The 25,809-nt window shown below is 36.9% G+C and overlaps 1 protein-coding gene across 1 annotated transcript; it reads right to left on the reverse strand.

The window, feature by feature from the left end:
* Positions 1-1,012: 1,012 nt before the first annotated feature.
* Positions 1,013-20,112, reverse strand: SSX2IP (synovial sarcoma, X breakpoint 2 interacting protein). Its single transcript, XM_009706611.1, has 14 exons — positions 20,069-20,112; positions 18,253-18,376; positions 17,303-17,469; positions 16,860-17,060; positions 14,924-15,034; positions 13,512-13,647; positions 11,817-11,892; positions 11,563-11,734; positions 7,252-7,402; positions 5,629-5,765; positions 5,039-5,212; positions 3,263-3,374; positions 1,529-1,649; positions 1,013-1,323 (listed from the first exon to the last, which is right to left on the reverse strand). Exons 2-14 carry the CDS (start codon positions 18,293-18,295, stop codon positions 1,242-1,244), a joined length of 1,683 nt encoding a protein of 560 aa, XP_009704913.1. The 5' UTR covers positions 18,296-18,376; positions 20,069-20,112; the 3' UTR covers positions 1,013-1,241.
* Between the last annotated feature and the right edge of the window lie 5,697 nt (positions 20,113-25,809).

The raw sequence follows: 25,809 nt of genomic DNA on the forward strand, positions 1-25,809 counted from the left end.
AGCAGCAATGCATTTTCAGTGAAGGATTCTAAGCTTCAGAGTTAATTTCCTTCCTACAACCCTGAGGAAGGCAGAATTTTCTTAGACATCTTCCAAAAGGTCAATTACGCTACTGTCACAGTTATACACATGCTTTCAGAGATGCATGAAAACCCAACAAGAGAAGAGATGGATTTGTAATAGGAAAGGAAAAGTGCATGCTTTAAGTCAGGTGAAGGAGATTTTGAAACATCTTACCTCTGCTTAGTTATTTTTATTACATTATAAACGAAACAGATTTCCCAAAGGCTACACCAAAAAAAGATTCTGGAGTCAATTAAAAGGAAAAAACTAACAAAATACAAAACCAGCACCATATTTGTTGACATAGTGTACAGCCCTACAGTCATGATAGCTTAAAAGTTTAGTCCACACAAAACACAAACCAGCATTTCTTAGAATAGAGTTACACATTTATTGTTAACATTTGAAATAATTTGGTTCCTGATTGAACCATTGAAAGCCCTAATGCACCTGTAAACTGAGTATCACTATAAAACAATTTAAAATGCCATGTAAAATAATATTATGTATGCATGTGTTTCATTTCATGGTTTCTCAGCATAATCACTTTGTCTATTTACAAATATATAAAGATTTTGCACTTTAAGTCATCTGAAATATCAAAGAGGTATTTTCAAATCACACAACTTAATAAATATAGAACCTGCTTTGTTAAAAATCTACAGTATACTGTACATTCAAGTTCAGGCAAGAGAAGTTTTAATGTCAGTTACACTTGAGAGATAAATGAATGTTTCCAATAATTAAACAATTTCTAAAGGTGCTATCTCTAACTCTGGTGAAAGGTAACATTAGGATCCAATATTTTGTTACAGTCAAAGTTTCAGACCATTGCTTCATTGACAAAATCACAGCTTGTGTTACTAGAAAAATATCAAAGCTTTTATATATTTTTAAATTATCTTCTTTCAGGAGTTGCAAAAGAGGCAAAAAATGGTCTAAAAAATAAAAGCCATGTGCAAGCACATACACACACGCCACAATTCAGGTCACCACATAATCCTCTAGAAGAATGATGAAACTCACAGCATTCTGTTTTACTTTAAAATTATAAGTTTACGAACAAATCTCTAACAAAAAACCAGCAGGCAACCCTAGGAAGTCTAAGGCAGTTGTTCTATGTGCAAGTTTCTACATAGCAGAGTGCCAACTCCAGAATCTTCCCATGACTTTGTGCATTACTCGGTTTCTTCTTTGTCACTTTCCACCCGCTGATTTGGCTTGCTATCTCCAGCAGGTTTTTTTGATGCAGCATTGGAACTGGGAAAAAGAGAATGTTACAATGCAAATAAATTATGCCTCAGAAAAAGAGTATTGTGTTTCTATGATATGATGTTTAATATCTTTTGCTATATATCAATCACAAGCCTTAGATTCGGCTTTCTGTAAGTTACCACAACTTAGTCTCTGATCTCTATGCAGAGTTTAGCACTATAAAAGTAATCTATAACATCATTTCAGATACCTGTTATGTGTAATATACAGAGATGTGTGGCAAGGTTCTGCTGAAGCAGGACCACTCAACATACAGTGAGGTTTTCTTTGCTGAGACGTAGATTTCACTAACCGATTGTCTTGGTCAGAACCTAAGAGATATATATATCATCAGTTAAACTACAATGCAACGAAAAACATTTGAAGGACTTGCTTCTTTATGTCTTCTGCATTAAAAAAACCCAACACATCAAACATCCTACAGAATGTCTATAATAATAAATCTTACTGTTATAGATCTGTGATAAAATTTTATAAATACACTTAATGCTATTGAATGAAGTTATGTTAAGATTGGATTCTAAATTTGGAAATGAAGCATTTACATACACAACCACTGAAGGAAAATTTAACATTAAAACAATTCTAATGATACTCCATTTGGATATCACTCCACAGGTTATGATTCTCTGTGTGGCAGACATTTGTTTTTACTACTATTACCCAGTAGCTTAAGATTAGGATATATAAGGTTGAAGAATGCCATTTAGAAAAGAAAATAGGGCATTAAATACATCCAGAAACACTAGAATCTGGAAAAAAGCAAATACAAATGAGAAGCTTTAGTGTACAATGAATGTTAAACAGATTTCAAGTTGCTCACAGATCACTAAATCAAGTCATTCTTCATGAGCAATGGCCAAACAATCTCAATCCTGTTGCTAAAAGTTTTCCTATTGTGGAAGATCATTTCATTTCACACTTACAGAAGTGCTACAGCAATTGCACAGAAGAGAAACAAGGAGAAGCCAGAACACATGAAGCAGGCTACTTAAACAAGAATACAAATTCAAGATGCCTTTACTTGCCAGGTGTTTCACACATTTATCTTTAAGTGTTGGCTGCCACAAAAAGAATCTATTTAACAGGGATTGTTGTTACTTTTTCCTCTCTATCCCTATTTTTTTTGTTTCGCCCCACCCTGCCACCCCTTAGAAAGTATTGAAGACTCAGTGGTGAAGACTAAAACACTGCACATGCATATTCAAGCATGAGAGGATGGGAAATAAACTTACCAACTTGAAAGAAAAAAACAATTGTAGAAGAAAGGAAGTAAAAAATACTTTCAATAAAAACAGTATTTCAAACTATATGTCATATAGCCATATTTTCATTATCTTTTCTGAAGCAATTATTCCTTTACGAAGATTTGAATCTTCGCATTCAATTGTTTATTGCTCAAATTTATTTTCATTATCATTATGTTCTTTTCACTATTTCTTTTTCCAAAGGATTCTTTTTTTACTGCATATGCATGAGTACGCATGTTTAATATTGCCTCATCTCAAATAACTAATCCTACCATCTCCACATCATGCTCTTGTTTCCAAAACTTCTTTCTAATCTATACAGATCTCTATAGGTCATGATTTCTTCAACTGCCTTGGCAATTAATATGCTCACATTTAATTTAATTTAGTAGTTCCAGAAGCTCCCCACTCTCAACAGCTGTACTAACAGGTACTTGACATTCACCAGATTGCTTCACAAACATAAATTCATTACATAAGTAATTATCGGGGAGGGAGTTATCACAATTCCCTTTTTAAAAGGAGATTTTAAACCACCAGTTACCCTGACAGGTAGAGGCATACAGATACATGGTAAAATTTGTCTTGGGAAGTTTTGTTCATATTTGCATCTTCTAGTTAGAGGGGGTAAAAATAAACACATTACAAGAACATAATTTGAACCAAATACTTGCTTCCTAAGAAGGCACTTGGAGTTGTAACATTTTCAGAGTGCTTGTAATCGGTAGACATACTTAAGAACTGTTGCTTCAGCCACGCTCCTCTATCTTCTTCAAATGCCTTTCTCTAGGAAAAGAAATGACAGTTTACGCTTATGACGGCGGGAATAAGCTTAGCCCATGTTACACTGATGTTATTCTATCTAAGAAAGCAAAAGTTGTAACATGTCCATGTAACTAAGGAGAGCCAGCAGTTTAACACAGAATTATAGTCGTGGGAGCAAGCTTCTGAGTCCAACAAGGGTTAGCTGAGGAGGTATCTATTTACAAGCCAAACTTCATGGTTTGTTTTGCAGAGTTCTGACTAATCCTTTCATTTTACTGTTCTCCACTCTAGTGACACAATCTCCTTCCTATCACTGCCTTCTGTGTTCTCTTTCCCCCTCAGTGTAGCACTACCTCTTGGAGGTAGCCAACCATCATTTCTGGACAGCTGCCAGTAAGGATTACTGCTTAAACCTCAATGCTGAGCTTTCTCCTAAATAGATAAAAAATGACACTGAAAATAGCAGTGATTACTTCTATTCAAAACTGGGGCAGAAAGAAAGGGGTTGTTTCATTTTCCAATCACTCCGAGCACAGAAAAGGAAACTAATGGCTAAAAGACAACCTCTAAAAGATCCAATGGGTCTGGAATCAAGCAACAAGTTATTTCATCCCCAAAAACCATCAGTGAAACAGGCTGTCCCCATTATCTAAAATTATTTCTATGTTAGTAGAAAATAGAGCAAGCTGAACTCCCATGCAAACTTTCACAAACACCTACAAAGCTTACAGCATTGCTTCTCTGTTCATAGTTCAGCATTCTAACAAGCAGAAGCATGGGTAGTTATGCTTATGCTGCAATGTAGTCCTAAACATTTCTGAATAATTATTCATTATCACTCAATGCTTTTAAAGCTGTGCTCTGGGATAGAGTTAATTTTCTTCCTCATAGCTGGTACAGTGCTGTGTTTTGACTTTAGTATGAGAATAATGTTGATAACACACTGATGTTTTAGTTGTTGCTAAGTAGTGCTTACCCTAAGTCAAGGACTCTTCAGTTTCCCATGCTCTGCCAGTGAGGAGGTGCACCAGAAGATGGGAGGGAGCACAGCTGGGAGAGCTGACCCAAACTACCCAAAGGGATATTCCATACCACATGACGTCAGGCCCAGTATATAAACTGGAGAGAGTTCAGTGGGAGGGGCTGATTGCTGCTTGGGGACTGGCTGGGCATTGGTCAGTGGGTGGTGAGCAATTGTATTGTGTAGCACTTGTCTGTCTTGGGTTTTATTCCTCTCTCTCTCTTTGTTATCTCCCTTTTCACTACAATCATCGTTATTATTATTATTATATTTTATTTCAATTATTAAACTGTTCATATCTCAACCCACAGGTTTTACCTTTTTCTGATTCTCTTCCCCATCCCACCCACTCAGTTGCTGGCTGGGGTTAAACCACAAGCTGAATTCAAGGTCCAACATGAAATTAATGAACTCATTAAAATGCAAATAAAATTAAATTAAAAAGTTGAAGAATACATGTCTATATGCAGTGGTCTGAGTCAATATTTGTCACCATGTGAACTACTGTTCTGCAAGTATCTGAAGTAAAATCTGAAGTATTTTATGTGCTTTGCAATAAAATTTACAGCATAAGAATAAAAAAAACACAACTGTTTCGAGTCAGACAAGTTGTCCATCTAGCTTAGTATTCCAACTCTAACAATGAGTTCCACTTTTCCAATACCTCAAGTCCTAATCTAATAGCAGCTTCTGTAAAACTTCTTCGTTCCTTCTCAAAATTCTTTTTTTGTTCTCGAAATAGCCTCCATTCTTCCTGAAGACGCTCCCTTTCTTCCAACAAATAGCAGTCCTGTAGTAACAGAGTGGTGTCGTCATCACATGGAGACATAAGCTGCTGCTGCAGATATAAAGCAACAAGAGACACAAGCGTTAATTTGGAAGTGACTGTTAAGAGATGCAATATTTCCACAGCTTCAGTTTTATCAGAAAAATGGTTGAATTTTAATATGGAAACAATGTACTAAGTATCAAGTTGGTGGAGGCAGTTCCAGATGGCAAGTAAAATGTCCCTGTTCAGGCAGCTGACCTCATCAGCATTCCTCACCTTTTTTTATCCCCCAAAATTATTCCTACCAGGATTACAAGCTCATTAAATTACTAACCACAACTATACTTGGACCAACCATTAAGATATGTTATTTAAAAAGCATTATCAAAGAATGGAGCAAGGTTCAGTGGCAAGAAAAGCAGCACATTAAAAAAAAAGCTTAGACTCAGTTGAGAAAAACCAAGAAAAAAATTAAAGCTTACTACCTGTAAGAGCTGTTGCTGAGTTTTGATCATTTCTTTACATTGCTGAATCTCCAACTCTAGCTTTTCAGTTTCCAGCTCATGGTCTTCTCTTGAAATGACATCTTTTTCACTCAAAGCTCTTGAATGTACACGTGACACTAAAAGGGGGAAAAAAGCTACTTGAAAACAAAACCCAAAAAAATCCCTCACATCAGGGACTCATAGCAATAGCAAAAGGTTTTAGACTGTCTTTGTTTCATTCTGAAAGACAGATACACAGCATATTCAAAAGCACTACTATCAGAGACAAGAGATTCAAAATTGGTGCTACACATGTAATTATGCACAAAATCCAGTTCAGAAAAAAATAGCAATGAAAACATAGCCGTTTCGCATTCCTCAAAGTGAACCAAGCATCTGCGCTACAATAAGTGTCACGCAAAAACGCAACTTGTTTCAGCAGTTATTTAAAAGAAAAATCAAACATCTGAAGACTTCTTTTCACTGACATGCTGTTAGCCTATTCTTCTGAGCCCATTTTTGAAGGGCTTGTGTGTTCATAAAAGTGACAGTAACTATATTTATCACAGATATAAAAAGAAAGCCTTTTCTTTCAAGTCCTGTAAAGTAGAAACAGAGCTAACAAACATTGTGAGCATATTTTCATCCCAGTAAGGAAATGAATCAGAAAGGAATAAAATGTATTTTGTATAATTACATACTGCTTTATTTAATTTCATGCATAGCTATCACAGTGATTGTGATGAGCCAAGTTTCGGTCCCCTGATGTTAGTGTTTGAACATTATTTGAATCCTAAAGGACTAGACTATGGTCATGTCTATAAATCCAAAAAACAAAAAGGTGACTCCAAGACAACAGCAAATACTTGAAACATTTTTCCTGATGCTTACAACTATTTTTTTCAGTTAGTTACATCAAATCAAGTATTACTCAGAACAAGTGTTTTTAAATCCTTTCTATGGTATAAACATATTCTCACAGACCATCTGCTCTTTTATTTGCAATTGCATGCTTGACCTCAGTCTTATTCTTGACTGCAGACATCCCTGTGGTAGCAGCAGCATTTGCTTGCATGGGAAAATAATACTAGGAAAGAATTTTATATATTTTTAGCCATCTTTTAATGCTATTTAACAGCTGGAAATGAGGCGAGTCCAGCACCATACCATCAGCCAGTTCGCTTTAGAATGACACAAGAAGCCTCAGAGGTATGGATGTGGCAAGCCTAGACTCTTGAAAAGGATTTACATATTTTGCATCCAATTACTTCAACATCTCAAAAAGGTGGGGAAAGGCAAAGAACCATTACAAGAGGGCATGTACCTTCAAAAGAAAAATAATTATTTCTTCAGAAAGTTGCTGTTTACTGTGTCAAACTATAACCACGTCCTTTCTCATGATAACAGGCTTGGTATGCAGTTGCTTCCCTAACTACTTACAATTAAAAGTCACACAGAAAAATGCCAATCACAAGCCTTTTCAGAAAGTCTACCAAGTCACAATTCCTTCCATTTTAGCTTCCTTTTAGCTTAGACAGTCAGTAAAGTAAATCCTAAGAACATGATACCAAATGGAATTATCAGTAGCATTTTACATGTACATGTAATACAGTTAAACATCACCTTGGTTATCCAGCTTTTCAACATGATTTTTCAACATTCTCCATTGTTTTCTAATGCTGTTGGTAAGCTGCTCTCGCACAGTTTCACAAGACAGTTCCCACATATTCTCTTTATTTAACTCTCCAATATCTTCCTCGAGGTCTGACAGCACCTGCAGAAGCAGGAACAAGAAGCTGCAAACCACTCCAAATACATGTGTTTATACATGCCTGGAGAAGAGAAGGCTTCGAGGTGACCTCATTGCGGCCTTCCAGTTCCTGAAGAGGGCCTATATGAGAGATGGGGACAGACTTTTTAGCAGGGTCTGCTGTGACAGAACAAGGGGTAATGGTTTTAAACTAAAAGAGGGTAGATTTAGACTTGACATAAGGAAAAAATTTTTTTACAATGAGGGTGGTGAAGCACTGGAACAGGTTGCCCAGAGAGGTGGTAGAAGCCCCATGGAGGCATTCAAGGTCAGGCTGGATGGGGCTCTGAGCAACCTTATCTAGTTGGAGATGTCCCTGCTCACTGCAGGGGGGTTGGACTAGATGACCTCTAAAGGTCCCTTCCAGCCCAAATGATTCTATGATTTAAATATGTACACAGTTTAATGAATAGAAGGAAAAGCCTTATATACAGGAAAGATTTTTCCATCCAGGGAAGTTTGACCATCAGGGAGTTCAGTTCCCTGACACCATAACGTTGAAAAGACAGAAGTGGCCTGGCAGTCCCCACCCACAGACAGATCGTATAAGTTAGCAAGACTGACTCACCCTCACACATCTTCAAGCTAGATGAGTTCAGACTGCTGAGTTCTGCTGTCAAACTTAAGCAGTAGCTGCCCATAAACTCACTATGCAGCATGAACAGGATTTAAAGACAAAGATTTTCTCCAGTTGAGAATTAAGTAATTTGTCCCTGCCTTATTTTTCTCCATGATAAAAAAAACCCCACAACACACTGAAGGTAGAGTGGAACTAGAACCTCCCTCTCCCACTTCGATTTTACACTACTGTTCAAACATCAAACCTGAAGGCTATCTCAAAGAGCTAAGACACAAAAGTCTAAATGGTTGAGAGAATACTAGCCCAGAACAACTGAGTATATTTAAATTGAAAAGCTATAGCCATCTGAATACTCGGCATGAATACTCCATTCTTCTCAAGCATCTAAACCATTCTATACAATCCTCTTTATCTACAAGTAGATAAGAAAAACAGGATAGGAAGTACAAAACCAAGAATCATAGAATCATTATGGTTGGAAGAGACCTTAAAGATTGTGGGATTCACAGGGAGTGTTGCGAGCAACCTTGAACAACATAGCCTTGAAGGAAATAGTCTGAGAAAGCAAGTAATGAAGCAAGCGCAGAAAGGGAGCTGAAGATAAAAATGTTTCGAAGCACAGCTGTGAGACTGAAACTAGAAGACGCGTGTCCTGATTAACAGCACCAATTAAAAGCTTAGCCACGGTGCGTGGACAGCAGGGGTTAACCAATCCATGAGCAAACTAGAGCGCGTGGACAGCTAGTGAATCTATATAAGCACAAACTTGTAAACAATAAAGATCTTTGGTTTTACCCGCGCCAGAGTCCGTGAATCAATCCCTACAAAAGATCATCAAGTCCAACTGTATACCCAATCCACCATGCCTGCTAAATCCACTAAACCATGTCTCAAAGCGCCACATCTAAACATTTTTTGAACACCTCCAGGGATGGCGAGTCCACCACCTCCCTGGGGAGCCCATTCCAATGCCTAACGACTCTTACAGTGAAGAAGTTCTTCCTAATATCCAGCCTGAACCTCCCCTGGCACAACTTGAGACCATTCAAGTCTTTGAACTTTGAGAAGTTCAAAGGCATCAAAATAATTCATTTACATATGCAGTAAGCACTTTCTTTCAAACCTGGATCATAGAAGATCTTAAGAAACAAAACAACAGCTTTAAAAAAAAAAAAAGGCAGATTTTTGGTTTGGGGTTTGGTGGGGTTTTTTCTTGGCTGATCTAAGAGTTTTATGTCACTTCATAAAGAAACATCTTATTCCTTTACTTATATTTACGTATCCTAACATGATGAAAGCCCAGTCTAGTGTAGGTCTCTGGATAGTGATAATATGACAGTCTGGCTAGTTTCATGGCTGTTATTTTGCGACAGGAAGCAAAATGATAAGCGATGCTACTATATCACTAGCTGCCACACTCCAAGGTGTTATGTTTGCTTCTAAGAATCAAGAAGAATTAGCATTTTTAAGTAGGAATGCAATGTTTGGGTTTTTTTTTTATTCTGCAAGGGATTCAATTAGAGTCCAGATTTCATACCAAAATGTTAAAAGAGCCACAAACAAACATGAGCTATCAGATGCAATGTTTTAAATAGATATTTACTTTCAGACATTCACAAAGCAAGCCAGTACTTCTAAACAAAAAACTAATCCATGTAAAATACACATTGTAGGATAGACTAAGTCTAAATACATAATTTATTTCTGCAAAACCATAATTTTTGACAACATTCTTCCATTTATATTAATTTGATAAACAAAAAAAACTAATCAGTGTCCCTATCATGACAAAAACCTATCCCAAATTCTAGAGTGGCATGAAATAGATTAAATGGAACAAAAAACCAAAACCAAACACATAACCAAAACACCACCCTCCCCCCCCAAGAAAACCAAACCAAACCCCCACACTGCTCTACAATCATGCTGAAACAACTCCACTTGAGATTTGCATCTAGTAAGTACTTCTATTATTATTCTACTACTAGAAATTACTATTGTCTAGTAAGTAGTAGTTCTGCTTAATTTGGTTAATTAGTACTATTACAAGAGAACTAATCAGAAGTTTCAATGCAGGTTTTTAATATTTTCTTAGTAGTCTATAAAGTACATAAAGAGCCCACTCCCACAGCTGGATTTTCACCCATGCACTCAAGTTTGTGCTGAACACTCCTGGCCTCACTGGAACCCTAAAAGCAGAAGGACCATTTACAGAACTGGTACATGATAACGCTTTATACTATAAATTATACGTGACACCCATTCCTGAAGATCAACTTCTTGTTGCTGAGCTATAGTAATGATTAGATATACTGATTTCCTACATGATGAACTTTTAAGGTAAAGGTTAACACACTGCACATTACCAGCCACTTCACTAAATACATGTGGGAGTCATTCTGTGTAGTATAGGGGGCAAATCATCTGGTGAAGTTGAAGAGAGTTTATTCATTCCCATCTTACAAAGAAGTGGCCAGAGAGGGTCTAGAGCTTTTCTACACAGTGCATTCTGGGGCTGGACAAATGCACCTGAGATGGCTCAGAAATAAAGGAAGTATTACAGCAACTTAGGCAGACAGGGGCAAGCATTCCAAAACAGCAAGCACTAGATTCCACAGAAACAGCATACTCTGGAAGGCTCCATCTACACATGTTCATATGTACCAATATGTACTATTTACTGTAATAGGAAATACTTCATACTTTGTATTGTAGAGTATCCATATTCTTTTAATATGCTATTACTAGTGTACCATGAATCTTGAATGATTTTTAGAATCTAGCCTTTATGCATGCTTTCTGTATTTCAACTCTTTCTTATGCCCAGGGATAGTCTTTCTCTTCTTGCTAAGAGAAAGTTCAGTTAACCTTCTAGATTATTCCCTACTTCACTCTCAAATCAAAACAGAACTGCAAGTTCTAGCAAGGAATCAGCAAAAGGAATAAACAAACTCTCTGATGAACAATGAATGTGCAGTGTGCTGTTCCACAGAAATAAAGTATCCTGTGTAAACAAAGAAATACTTAAAACCTGGAAACAACAAACAAAAACCCCACAAACCATTCTACTTGGAAATCAAACATTTTTCTTGAACATACCAGCAGCTCTGTAAAAGGCACTAACAGCTACTCTAATCCCTGTACTTAGGAGCACACCCTAATTACATTTCCTCTACCCCCATGGATTCTATGGGAAGCCTGGTTTCTTTGTATAAGCACCTTGAAAGCTAGTATCAACATCTTAGTATGGACAGCAGACAAAATCCAAAATGCATCATTATATAGAATTACATTCAGGTACCCACTGCATTTAAAATTTATTCAGAGATTACTTCCAAGCTTTCCATTGACTGAGAAGAATACACTGGCTATTGTTCACAGGCAGTAGAACACTTAAACATGGATAGATTTCAAGCACAGCACAGAATGTGCAATCCACTGCAAGTTCCACAAGAAGTTTACCTTTTTTTTTCTTAATGATCAAATTACTCCAATACAATACCAAACTACCACACAGATTTAGTTTTAACTGAAGAATACTTACTGGCCCATCTTCAGATCTTTCTTTAGGTTTCTGTTTCTGTGGTGGGAGAAGTGAAATAATCTCTTTCTTCATTTGCTGAAGAACTTTTTTCAGCTCAGCATTTTCCACTAAAAGCTGTTTTTGGCGTTGTTCATAATCAGTTAACAGAACTTTGTACATTTCTTCTTCATTTCTGGAAGAAAAAAAAAAATCTTACAGTAACAACATAACAGTCATAATATATACTTCAATTAATGTTGTTTTAAGACAACTACCTGGCTTCTGTCTTATCAGTCCTCCATGCACCTCTCTTCCCATCAGCTCTACCAACATAATTTAGAACTTCCATAGCTACAAATGAAAAGGATATTTCAAAGTGTGAAACAACATGCAAATATATAAATATTCAGATGACATAGCATTTACATGTAATTATTGTCAAGAGACCACATTACCCAAATATCCCCCTCAATCTTCAGACCCATATGAAACCACATTGCCCTGCTTAACAAAAGAAAGAATAAGATAATCAAGGAAAGAAGATAATTTTTGTGTTTGGAAACTCAGAGGGACATGTTCTTATCCTGTCTTATCTTTGCTATGCATTTCTTAATGGCACCTTCATCCCTACTTCAGCGTTTATATCAATGGTGTATCAACTCTAACTGCTCTTCTGGTAATAATGCCAGTTTTATCTCCAGTTTCTAGTATGCAACTTCCTGGAGTTTCACAAGGTGTCCTCAAAACAATGAAAAACTTCTCTGTCCACATTTGAAGAAAAACCAAAAAAAACCCAAACCAACACAACAAAACCCCCCTAACACACCACTACAGATTAGTGGTCTGAGTTCAATTCTAGTTAGCTATCACGCATACAGTAACTAGATTTAGAACCCTGTTATTTTGACCTCACTGATATTTGAACTAGCATTAGCCAACTGGAGTTAGGAACGTGCCACAAGTAAGTTTTGCTGACCTCAGAGTGAGGCTTCGAGAGACTACTGAGCTGATACCTAAAGGCTTTCTGTAGCCAAAACAGGTGTTTCTGCTTCAGTGTCCTAACCTGATTTGGCTTACCAACAAGCCCTTTCAGAAAACTAAACCAGCAGAAAACCAACTTGGCAACAATATGAATAGTTTTCTTCTGGTTTAGTGAACTAAACCAGCTTACTAAAGTATAACATGCACTACAGTTGGCAAAGAGCTGAGTGTTTTGGGGGTGGCACAAGGGATAAGAAAGGAAGAGCAGGACTTCCCTTCCACTGGAGAAAAATTATATAAATACTCTAAGGCCAGATATATGAACCAAAAGGTATGGATATTTTTATCAGTTACATAACACTGATACCAATTTTCAGAAACATACCACAAAAAACTATACTCATGCTACAGAGCACTCATGAATATCTTGAACACAATTTTTGGGCAGCACAGCATATGAGTACTCATATGATAAAAATTTCCTTTCTCCCCATTTCACGTAACACTAGATGCTATGACTATCTTATGTTACTTCCTCTCTAAAATTTCTCATCACTTATTGTTAACACAAGTAGACTGTAGTATCTCAAGGGGAAAAAAGCTCATGCAGTGTTTCTTCCGGATTGTAACTGGTGGGCATAATACAGTGTTTATGACACTATCTAAAGTCTTGTGAAAGTAGAGGAGACACTGCTCTAGATTAGGAATTCATTCCAAGTAATTCTCCTTAGTAAACAAATAATTTTGTAAAGATCTCCATCTTGGTTTGTGCTTGATAAACAATCTTACGGAACACAATATAAAAGTTTTAGCCTTACACATTCAGCTGACATGAAATACTACATCTTTTATGTAAGATTTTAACATCTAAATAAAAATCTACAAGAGGATGGCCATATTGATTTTAAATATACCCAGAACCAAATTTAAACATTTTTAACATACAGAATATGATATTTTGCCGTAGTAAAATTCATGGAGCTACTTACCTATCTTTTTGTCTTTTTTGTTCATGACTAATTGATGTAAGCGTTCCTTTAATTTGTTATATTCTCTCTCTTTCCTCTTCATATCGTGATTGTACTGTGTAGCTCTACTTGAAATTATGTTCTGTAACTTCTGTACCTAAAAGCAACCCCATAAAAAAACCTGTTTTTCTTAAAATAAAGCATAAACACATAAATTTCTTCAGAAAGCCAAAACAAATACATGAAACAAAATGACGCTTCCATTAAACTGCATTTCTGGTGAAATGAAGTGACAACAGGAATCAGAACTCTCCCAATCCATGCATTCTGACCTCAGACTTCTCAGGGAATTTAGTTTATTTTCTGCAGAAACCAATACTGTAAGCAACACCTTATAATACTATTGCTCCTCTGAAGTACAGCTGAACTCATGGCAATTCACATAACCACCTTTAAGACCTTTATTGAACACAGTGGAGAAAGACATATTTTTGGTTGCAGTAATTAACGTTCAGGATCTAGTTTAACACTAAGTATGCTCATAGGTTTACACTAAAATAAATAATAAACTCCTCTTCTTTTGGGCAGCAGGATACTGGAAGACAGACTATTCCATTTGGTCTAAAAGAACATTAACACATATCATAAAGCATATTCTTGGCCTGTACTATCAATACCTGGGGTGGTTTTTTTGAATCATTGGTTTTAGCTTTACAAACATACAGCACATTCAATATTTTAAGCTGGAACTTTAGGATGTTCACTATATACAGATAGTACTGAGATTGCTAACTGTATGAATGTTTATGAACACAGAGAACACTCACAGAAACTTAGGAGCCAGGTAAAGTACAGTGGGGGTTAAAAGAGCACAGTGGAAACAAATCCCAAACTAAGCAGTGTTTTGGATTTCAAAGTGTTTTCTGATCTTGGTTCTTCCAGGACTCCCAAGTCTAACGAGACTGTGCTTTTTGGTTGGCTTTCCTCCCACCTCCCTTCTTTTCAGTCTTTTGCTCTCCTCTACAATATAACAAAAAACCCAAACAAACAGCAAAAACCACAAAAACAAACAAACAACAAAAACAAAGCAAAGCTCCTGTACACATACATTTGAGAATGTGACTGAATCCTGTTGCCCTCTCCTACCTTTTGATCGTTTCAAACATTCCAAGATAAATCTATGCTTAAAAGTACAGAAAGTCTCAGAAAACTGCACACGTGTTTCTCCAGTACTGTCTACCATTGCTCTAACTTGGACCTATACCTTACAGAATCTATTTATCCATATGTAACACAACAGTTTCACTTTGACAAAAGACAACACTTATAAACAAAAAAAGCATTCAAAGTGAACAATTACAAGACTCCTTGTGAAAAAAACATATTATTGATTATCTACGTAATGACTTGTGTAACTGTACAGGACAACTCACTTCATCCTTTTCATTTTTAAGTAACTGGTGCAAATTTCTGTTCTTGCTTTGCAGTTGTCTGTCTCTTTCCTGAAGTCCAATTATTTCCCTTTTAGATAATTCCAACTGTTCCTAGAAAAAGTGTTGATAGTTCAGTATCAATAAGAAATAATAGCAAAGGATTAAAAATGATCAAAAAACCCCAACATCCAAACAAAACTGCCAAACCACCTCACTTGAAGTTAGCTAGCCTATATATTCGATCTCTGGTGTTTTGGGCGTGATCTCGCATTCTCAATGAGAAGTTAGTCCTATTTTCTGGAGCAAGAAGTATGATTCTCCAGTACAAGAAACACTTCTGCTTACAAGAAACAAAAATTCAGCTTGGTATTTAACAGATATTCTCTCATACAGTTATTACTTTTTCTTTAAGTCAGGATTCTGTAAGCATATCTATACTGTGATAGTGAGGTGGATACTAAGCAATCTGTATGAATTTGGGACTACAGTATTACTGGAATGCTTCTGTTAAATAATCAAGGGAATAATTAACACAGATACACAGACTGTGACCACAGCAAAGCAAATGGGACATTTCACATACACAGAGTAAAACTAGACAGACCATCTCATTATAACAGATTATGCAAAACCAACATTTTAAAAATCTTTTTCCACAAATATGAGACTCAAGCAAACCTGAAATTGCCAACTTAAATGACAGAGCCAAACACTATATACAAGCTCTTTTTCTTCATATGCATACTGAGCTACAAATGTGTAGAGATATTTAGCAACAAGAACTTCTAAACAAGCCACATAAAAATGTAGATAACACAATAGTGGATGTCAAGAGGATTGTGACATGGTATCTGAAAGAATTTGCATGAGAAACCCTACAAGCTGACAGCTAAATTAAATACCCTGGGACTGTAGTAGTACTAACAAGTTTTCCCCTCCCACCACCTTAAAACCATTTGTCTAGGGAAAGCAACTGCAATGTTCTGGAACTTAATATTATATAGAGTTCGTAGTAAAATGAGTGCAGTTACACATAATTTTTAATGTCATATCGAAATGCTTCTGCATGGATGACCAATCTCAGTAGGGGGACCACTACAATTTTGAGAATCTATAGCAGTATTTGTCAAGGTTTGAGAAATACTTCTCAATATTTAAGAAATACTTCACTAGGCCAGCCCTAGTGAAAAGCAAGCCTAAAAGGCCCTGAATCATGCATTGAAATCTTTTTTTTATTTTCTTGACAGAATCAAGGGAAAGACAACACTAATATGACTGCACATACAAGTACCCATGAAGTAGCATAGGCTGTGGACTTTCAGTATATCCACTACTGCACAGTGACTGGCCTTGTGCATGTATTTATCCTGTGACAAAAAGAAGCTTTGTAACTTTAGTTTTGACCACAGCTTCTGAGCAATTCTTACAATGAGACTTTGTAGTCAGCTATTCAAGGAATAGAAAAAAAACCACACACATGGAAGAGCTACAGATATGGAGAAACACTAATAACCCTGTGACACACACTAGAAACACTACCTACACTTTTACTGGTTACAATTATATTGGGAGTTTATCTCTTCTAGCTGGGCATATTCTTTTAAGTGATACTGAATGATACGAACTGAAGTCCTTAACATTTTTACCCACAGCATGATTTAACGCTTCCAATCCAAACAGCCTTCCCTCTTCCTTGCTTAAAGAGGCCATAATTCTCAAACAGGTCTCAGTTCTCTCATTAATTCATATTTTGTTAATTTTAAGGAATTTTCAACAGGAAAAAAAAGACTTCAAAAAAACCAAAAATGCACATAAAAAGTACAATTGCAGATTAGTACTGGGGAGAAAAATAAGAAAAGCACTCACTGTTAAGAATGTACAGTATCTGTTAAACATAAGTGCTGCATAATATTGGTGGAATTATCTTGGTTTCTACCTTTAATTTAGCATAGCAGTTCTGTAAGTGATCCATATCACTACCCAGTTTCAGATGCTGCATTTCTACTTCTTCCTGAGCTCGAAGGTTCTTGTGCTGCAGTACAAGCAATTCATTCATGCAATTTATGATAGATATTAAATTTAATTCTTTTCCTTTGGACTCCGCATAAATAGAAGGAAAGCCCAATGTTGTCAATTCCTGGTAAAAGACAAGGTGGGGGGGGTGGGGAATAAATAAATGGATCAATCTCACAATTCTCCAAAAGAGAGAAACAATATCAGGTGAAATCCTATATGAAAGGGGGAGGAGGAATTCTATTGCCCACCAACTTTGGCTTCTGAGCACTGAGAAAGAAGCCTTCTTAATCCAGTGAATCCTTACTACCACAATTGATTTAATGTCACCTTCATACAACCTCCAATAAACAAGATCTGGCTTACCCTATTGAGATAGGATATACTCTGTTCAATATTCTCTTCTGTGCAGAAGGCACTGAAAAAGCTGTGCATGCTTTTGGATGAAGGCAGTGACAAGCGTAGCACTTGTGAGTTCATGCTTGGGGGAGATATCTTTTTTTCTGAGGTATATTGAAAAATATTTTTGCTATCTAGAAGTTAAAAACATTAAGAAACAAGTCAGGGCTAATAGTTTAGGACACATCACAGAAAAAAAAAGTGAAATCCCCAACTACTCAAATTATTATTATTTCTAGAAATTCACAAGTCTAGAGCTTAGAATTTCATCTAGAATGACATATATTAAACAATTCACAATTAAAAAAAAAAAATGCATAAACTTCCACTGAAGATTTAAAGATTCAATAACACGTTAAGGTATTATATCTTTCAAATTTTACTCCTCCACCAAGAAAAAACTGCCCAACCTTTCTTCCTAATTGGCTTGCTAAAACACTTTTTTTTTACATACACAGGTGCAATAGCTGTGCATTTAGTGAAAACTCTTATAGAATGTATGATATCCTTATTCATATTAAATGTATGCTGTAATTTACTCTTCCACTAGGTAGAGGCAGGAAAGAAAATATTTACTCCTTTAATAAATTTGCAATCAATTTATGAGGCAATAGAATTTAGAATAAGTAAAGAAACCTCTGAAAACACAAGATATCCTGAAAGGTACAATTAAAAAAAAAAGTATGACTGAAAAGTCTTAGAACCTTTATACATATATATGTGAAAGGACAATATTTTACAGCAGCATTTCTGTAAGGACTCAATCCAAAAGAAAGCATTGTATGTACTACACATCATTTCACATTCTGCTTAACTAGACAAGTATGACATGCACAAAATTCCAATCTCTCTTTAGCAGCTAGAACATCACTAGTAAAGTTAGCAAATCCACTAAATTCAAAATATTATCAGTTTACCTGATGACAGCACTGGCACAGTAATAGCCTTCCAATCTCCCATAGCAACAAAAACAGGCAGGGTACCTGAGCAACTGGTAGTATTTAGTACAATTGCTGGCAACGTGTGTTACGTAGGCATCTCCTAAAATAGCAAGAGCATTTTAGATTAACAATAGCGGCTAATACAGCTAGAAGATTAAAGTAGGCATAGGAGAGTGACTACTGGACTTCAGCCACATGAAATTTTTCTACTTCTTTACACGGTGTTTGGAACACAGGAAGCACAGCAATATTATGCTGTAAAACTGATGCATCTATCTATATTTAGCTAGCCTTAAACTTAACTAAGTCTTGTAAACCATTAAGTAAAGCTAAAATGCCACGCACACATGAAAAAAGTAAAGACTCACACTGTATATTACTCAGTTATTTCTGCTGATATACAGCAGAGAAAATACAGCAAGCCAAATATTGAATATTTTCCTGCCATATAACCAGGAAGCAATTTTATTAAGACAAACCTATGTGAAGTTTTAACATAAATTCATCTTGAGTGGGATTATTACATAAAAAGAAGGTTAATAAAGGCTCTAGATAAGATACATCGGCAGACAGGGGGCAAAGGAACTCCTAAAAAATATTTAACCATTTAAATTTAGCTTAACCTATACATTTAGTTGTGTTGCCTTTCCCTGGCAAGTTGCTTGCTTCTTTGCAGAGCCTCCAATTGTTGAGGAAAACAAATAGGAGAAGCCTCACCCTGTTGGCACAGCCACTCAGTACAGCACTGGCCCTCTGGAAACCAAAAGAAAGTCACACGCTTGTAAGAAAGATCAAACAATTTGTCCCCTCACCCTACCTCCGCCACCCAGTAGGAAGGCACATAATAACATTAGTTACCACACTTCTGGAAACTTAAAATGCAGCCTGGATGGTTAAGATTCAGACAACATAACCCATCAGCTGTTACATGAACAATGATACTTCAGGGAAACAAATTTCCACCTGACAAGAAAGAAGGCCCCCTTTTTTTAATTAACACTTCCGAACAAAACCTCAAGTCAAAAACCAGTTTTAGATGGACTCTAGACTTTTGGAGCACAGGGATGTTTTCCCCTAACCACCATCTAATGTTTCAATAAACACACTCTGGATAAGCAACTTCTAAATTTCTGACACCAAAACCTTGTATTTTTATCACTGTGGAAAAAGCTATCATTTGGGGGAAAAAAGAAGGGAAGAAGTGTGGGCTGAAGTGTTCTCTGTTATCCATTAGGCCCCTTAAGAACAGAGACAGTGAGAATCCTTATCAACATTTCAAAGCACAGACAGTGCCCAAAGTAACACCAAGTTTTTAAGAGATCATACTGCTGCACAGCCATGTTACAGAATGCTTAGCACTAGAAAATAAAATATCCAGCTGGATGAATATTTCTTCAGGTTCATAAATTCACTTGGAAAAAAGGTAAATAGTTATTCCTCAAATGAACTGAAAGCTTGCAGGAACTACTATATTACATATCAGAAAGCACATGTAAGGCAGCTACAAAACACAGTCAATGCAATGACCTAGTGGCTGTTCTTGTTTCAGAAATGGGTTTTTCTGCTTTCTCTCTGCTCATATTCATTTATGCACATTTTTCAACTTTTTCCCCCATAAAACCAAGATGTCCAGAAATGAACAAAGTGAAGGTTCAGATTCTAAAGACAAGAACTGACTTCATAGCAGAAATCTGCAAGGCAATTTTTTTTTTTTTTTACCCATCCAAAACAACTGTGCTTTTAAAAATGGAATTCAAAGTCAAACTAAGAATTAAGAGGATACACTTCTTACATGTTAGCTTTGTTTCTGTTGGATCCATCAGGTAGAGAAACCTGCAAACATAAAGCAAAAAGAAGGCAAATTAAGCTACTTGTATATTCTCATTACTGACATCACAATCCTGCATTCTAATAAGGTATTTCAAAAGACTATCGAGAAACTCAAGACACACAAATTCCATTAAGGACTGTTGGAAAGTCCACAAAAACACTACTCCCATTTCAGATATGCTGTTTCTTTCAAACAAGCTGGCTTTTATTCTTTAAGAGGCTGCATACCCATTATGAGATCTTATCACCCAAATTCCCTCAATATACAGTTATTACCAACCCACACGTCTCTCTATGCTGACAATGCTATTCTGACACAGCATCTATCACCCAAACGATGTTCAACTGGAAGCAGAAACAGGACTAGCCCAGGTGTGGGAATGCAACAATTCTCTAAATTTGAGCCCTGCAAGCCTCATGCAGATTCATTCAGTGCAGGTGCTTTATCAAGACTACTCTCTAATGACACATTGTTTCTAGGTACACCAACAAAAGGACCCAAAGAAAATTAACACACAAACTCAGGCTCAGAAGGATGCCTAGTGAAGACAGAGAAAGGAAGAACACATAGGCAGCACAATAAAGTCCAGATAATGCAACTATATTCTTCTCACATTAATCAGCCTAGAACGATCTAGATAATTTTATCTTGAAAAGACTACCAGCAGTGCACTACACACTGTTTAATACATCAGATTAGAAGCCACTCTCAGCAACTTCAAGATTTGGAAAGCGCCAAATAGAAAACTTCCTTCAACTGTTAAGCCACTACCCCAAAGTATCTTACATTGTTGTGTCAAACAAGTGCAGTAGCTTTGAAGCAGTAACCACTTCAGAGACTGTTCAGCATTTTTCACTTGAATCATCTTTACATACTGTATTTAAATTCAGATGTGCAGAATGAGACAATCCTGTGTCGGTCACAAAAAAGAATGCTACAAGCCTTCAGTACCATGCTAAGATCACCTCATCAGTTCCACATGGCTTCTGCTGCCAGGGCAGGACCTTAGCCACAACCTCTAAAGCTATCTAGCAATTAAGATCCATCAGATAAATTTCCTTCCCACTCTAGGCAGTTCCTCTGGAGCAACACGGCTCAAAATAGCCTCACTGAAGTATGCAACAGCTAAAGATGAGCATTCCTGATGAAGACAGTGTGGATGCAAAATTAACTTAGATACTAAAGGTGAAGAGACCCTTCCGAATACAGTGCAAGTGACAATGCTCTCTAACCACTATAACATACCAGGGAACATCTTCACATAGAGGAGGAACATGTATAACTCTGAAGCAGTAGTTTGTGTAATTATGGAAGAATAATAAAATAATACATGAGATTGAAAAGTACTTGAGGGATCTCCCTAGACTATCCTAGTTAACACAGAAAGGTGTTAACTTCAAGGTGTTAACTTTCAAGAACAAGTTTAATGTAAACTTCAAAAATATTGCATTTCACAAACCCAGAGAGCTGAAAGGAGCTGTTCTTAAAGTTACTGTTTTGGGGGACAGGGGAGGGATTGACAATGAATGCACCAAGATGCAAGACAGAAATCTAATTAAGTAAGTCTGAGTTCAGACCATATCACAACTCGAAGATCACAAGCAGTAAGTCGGATTATAAACTTTGCACAATGCAGCATACTTAGCATTTCCTAATACCATGCTTAAACTTGAAAAGGAGTAGTTGTAACTGGGTTTGTAAAACTCATTCAGACAATTCAAAGAGAATCGCTTGTCACAGCAGTGTGCTGTGATCATATTACACCATCTGGTCACCTCCAAGTTACACAGGGCGTGACACAAATGGGAAATGCAGTATCTAGTAACCCAGAAAACTTTCCCCGCCCTGCCAAGGTAAAGAGGCTAGGGAAAGGCAATTTTTGGAGAGGTGGGTTCTACCTGCCCCCAATACCTCAATGTCTTGGGAAAAAAAAAAAAGTTAGCATCAACCAGAAATTGTCAAACGTTCCTTCTTCTGTATATTTCAAATACTACTACAAGTTGTGACATGTATATGTTTCAGCTTGTAAAATTGGGGGAGGGGGGCATAGATAGCATTTATTTAAAGGGCAATATGATTCCTTCTACTAGAATTATATCCCAAAAGGAGCTGTGAATCTGCTTAAAGCTTTTAAATTTGTCTAGTAATCCACAGATGGCTTTTATCTGGATAGACACACAGATGGCTTCTATCCGGATAGACACAAAGACACATCAGTCTATGCAAATTTAGGGTACACTCCAGTCATGACATTGTGTGTTTACAAATATATCCCTGATAAATGTCAGAAAACATACTTGTTTTAATTCATGTTATCACCATGAAAGTCCATGCACTTCCTCCCTAGAGTTTTGACACTTACTCTCTCTTTACAGCTGTTTTAATAACAGTTTACAATTAGCACTAAAATATGCATATCATATCCAGTGATAACTGTATAGTTGAAAGAATTCCTTCCTCTAAAAATCTATTACAGTTTTAGTGAACTTTATGTAATATTGTCATTTTAATGATGGGTCTTGCAATCAAAGCAGATCCCAGATCTTTCCTCCCCCATTTATGAGACTGTGGCAATTTAATCGTTACTCTATTAACTGCAAAATGGGGGTGAGGGTATCCCTCCATTTATCCATAGAATATGGAAACTTTAAGTAATGTCAAATTTCCAGCTTAACTTCTCAGTATTGTCAGAAGTAGTGTAAAAAGGCAAGTCAAACTACCCAGCCTGGGGGTATTAAGTCTCCCCTTCATTCTGGGCGTACCACACTCAGAAAATCCCAGCTACATTTCTCCATTCCGTTTTACTTAAATTAAAAAAAAAAAAAAAAAAAATCAAGACTTAAGAAAATAAATGTTTACTTCATCATCTTAAAACATATAACTACACAAGAATATACCCTCACATCTGATAAAATTCAATGACTGTTCTGTCTTGGTCTTTGCCTCAAACATTCAGGTTACAAGGAATATAATCTGATCTACTACCTCAAGATTCAACTCTACCTTTTACATACACAGATGACTGAAATACTGTTAATGTGATCACTGAAAAAAAAATGAAACAGATGGAAACGTTTCATCCGGCTCCCAAATTCGTACCCGATTTTGAACTAACACTATGGATCTTTAGTTAGCATTTTCCTATTACTAAACAATAGCACTATTTTTGTTAATCTTTGAAATTGTATTCCTCTGTTTGCATTCATAAACCACTTACTACATGTAGCTGGAGCAGAACATTCTGCCACCAAACCTCCCCATGTCAGATACCCAAGAGGAAAACCTCAGGAACTGTCTTCTGCAGTTCCACCTCATTCTCCTGAGATCAGCATTAGCCAAACTTTATAGCTTGGCCATCTTTGCAGGTAGATGGTTTTTAAACAGAAAAAACACACACAGAAAAAACCACCACCACCACAAACCGCAACCTTACTAGTTCCTAAAATTGGTAATATTTACTGTGCAGAGCCAGAACTAGTATTACAGATCTCAGAAATTATGAAACTCACAAGTTCCAATAGCGTATCACCTGTAAGTTAAATCAGGCAACTGTAACTGGTAACAATAACCAATTTCTCTAAAGACTGCCAGGGAATTCAAGGAATGATTCTCATGTAAATTCTACAAAACAGAAGTGTCACAGAAGAGACTTGATAGCTGCAAACAAATGGGACTGGTGAAGCATCAGCATACCTTCTGTGGAAGGAAGAGACACTGCCAAGTCTGCCACAGTGCTATAGAAAAAGGAACGAGCCAACGTTGCTGGGCAAGACAGCATAATTGGATTTCTAAAAAGCTTTATCACAATGTTTCCTACCAAAAGCTCTTAAACTAAGATGTCAGGGGATTTATTAATGACTGATTATAAGTGGGGAAGGGCAAAGTGTTAATATAAGTTAAAATAAGTTAAAGAAGGGTGAGGAGAGGGTATGAAAGTATATGATACAAAAGTCCCAAAGAGACAAAAATTAGAGTCCCAAAGGGGTCTGTGCAGGCACCTCTGTTGTTCAGTAAATTTTAAAAGGCGATAAGCAGGTAAGTAAGAAAGCTTATGTACTGTACAGAGTTATTCAGAAAAATAAACACCTAGATTGAATAACAAGAACTGCAGAAGTCTGTCCTCATACTAAGCAAATGGATGATAAAAATAAGCAGCTGAAATTCCATGTTCATAAACGTCAACTAACACAATGAAAAAGACAACTCTGCTACATACTTAAACCAACAGCCTCTAGTTAGGTATTATCATGCAGGAAGAGATCCCAGGTCACTATGATTAGTCCTCTGGAAATAACAGCTCACAGACAGTTAACAGAACATCAGAGCAGGGGACAGAAAAGAGATCATCATAATGTCTCTGTATGAACACTAAGCTTCCCCAGCTTAAATATCACACACAGGTACAAGCTTCCCTGTATAAAAGACAGGGCAGACCTGAAAATGGTGCAAGAAGGTCAATCAACACTTTCATAGAACAAAGTAATAAGCTACAACTTTTCAGCTTGAAGAGGAAACAACTACAGAAATAGGTCAAATGTACATAAAATAATTATTCACTGCCTGTTTTAACACAACAGTTACGCAGAACGAAATATTCAGTGCAAAAGCTAGAAAATAAAACATATAAAGCATATAAATGTTTTATAAAATGTTTTGAAACACAGTTAAATTGTGGACTTGCATCACCATAAGGTGCTGTGCCCGCCAAATATATAAACTGGCTCCAATTCATTGAAAAACATCCATCAGCAGCTATTAAAAAGACAGGTCCCACCTGTGCTCAGAAATATTTCAGCTCCAGACTGCAATATACTGGGAGGATACACAGATAAAAGCATCACTGTACAACCAACATATACTTAGGATCTTTTCCTTAGCACCTGCTGCCAGCCACTTTCAGAGACAAGATATTGACCTGGTATTACCCTCTTATGCTCTCTCCAGTCCAAACAATAATGGATATTAGTACCTCAGTTTTCCCCCTGCAAAAAAAACAGGAAGAACATCTTCCCCCTGAGTACATATAACCTGAAGCCTCCATCAATGGTATCAACTCATTTCTGTAGGTCTCCTTTACAAGTTCACTATTAAAATTTACCTAATACATTCACATTTTACTTCACATGCCTCCTGTTTTAAGTCATTGCCCTGAAATTCCTATCATACCTTTGTAGCATATGGAGCCCCGTGTTACTATTTCACTGACAGCACAGAAACCAGTGGAGTGTTCCACATAAATAGGGGATGCAGTAATACTACAAACTGATCTTTAAATTAAAATGGGCTTTGCTGCAAATAAAGAAAAAAAATATTTTTAAACAAAATAAAAAACAAGACAAAATCCTTTATGGAACCTCTGCTCTTACATCACGTGAAACTACCCGCTAAACCCGAGCGGTGACAAATTCACTGATTCAGTAGAAAGCTTTACGGCTCTCACCTCTTCAAGCATTCGCCGCTTGTGGCTTCACAGAGATCAACAAAACGCTGGGCCTTCCAGTGGCCGGGGGGAGGGGGACAGCCTGCGACAAGCCGCTAACCTAGCTCTCCCTCGTCCCTGCGGATCAGCCGGAGCCTGACAAGAAGGAGCACACATCAAGATCCACAACCTCGCTGAGGCCAGAGGGGCTCCCCTCGCACGCAGCCCTCCCCCAGCCCTGGCGACGGTGCGCCCCAGGGCGAGCCCAGACCGCGGAAACGCC

The sequence above is a fragment of the Cariama cristata genome, unplaced genomic scaffold (assembly GCF_000690535.1).
Source record: "Cariama cristata isolate BGI_N322 unplaced genomic scaffold, ASM69053v1 scaffold15538, whole genome shotgun sequence".
NCBI classification, from domain to species: Eukaryota; Metazoa; Chordata; class Aves; order Cariamiformes; family Cariamidae; genus Cariama; species Cariama cristata.

Coding starts and splice junctions, on each gene's coding strand:
- SSX2IP (XM_009706611.1), bottom strand. CDS start 18,295: ATGGGAGATTGGAAGGCTATTACTGTGCCAGTGCTGTCATCAG. Junction 7,403..11,562: donor AAAGATCTGAAGATGGGCCA/GTAAGTATTCTT, acceptor CTGCTTCTGCAG/GTGCTGTCAGACCTCGAGGA. Junction 5,766..7,251: donor TGAAAAGCTGGATAACCAAG/GTGATGTTTAAC, acceptor TCCCCCTTTTAG/TGTCACGTGTACATTCAAGA.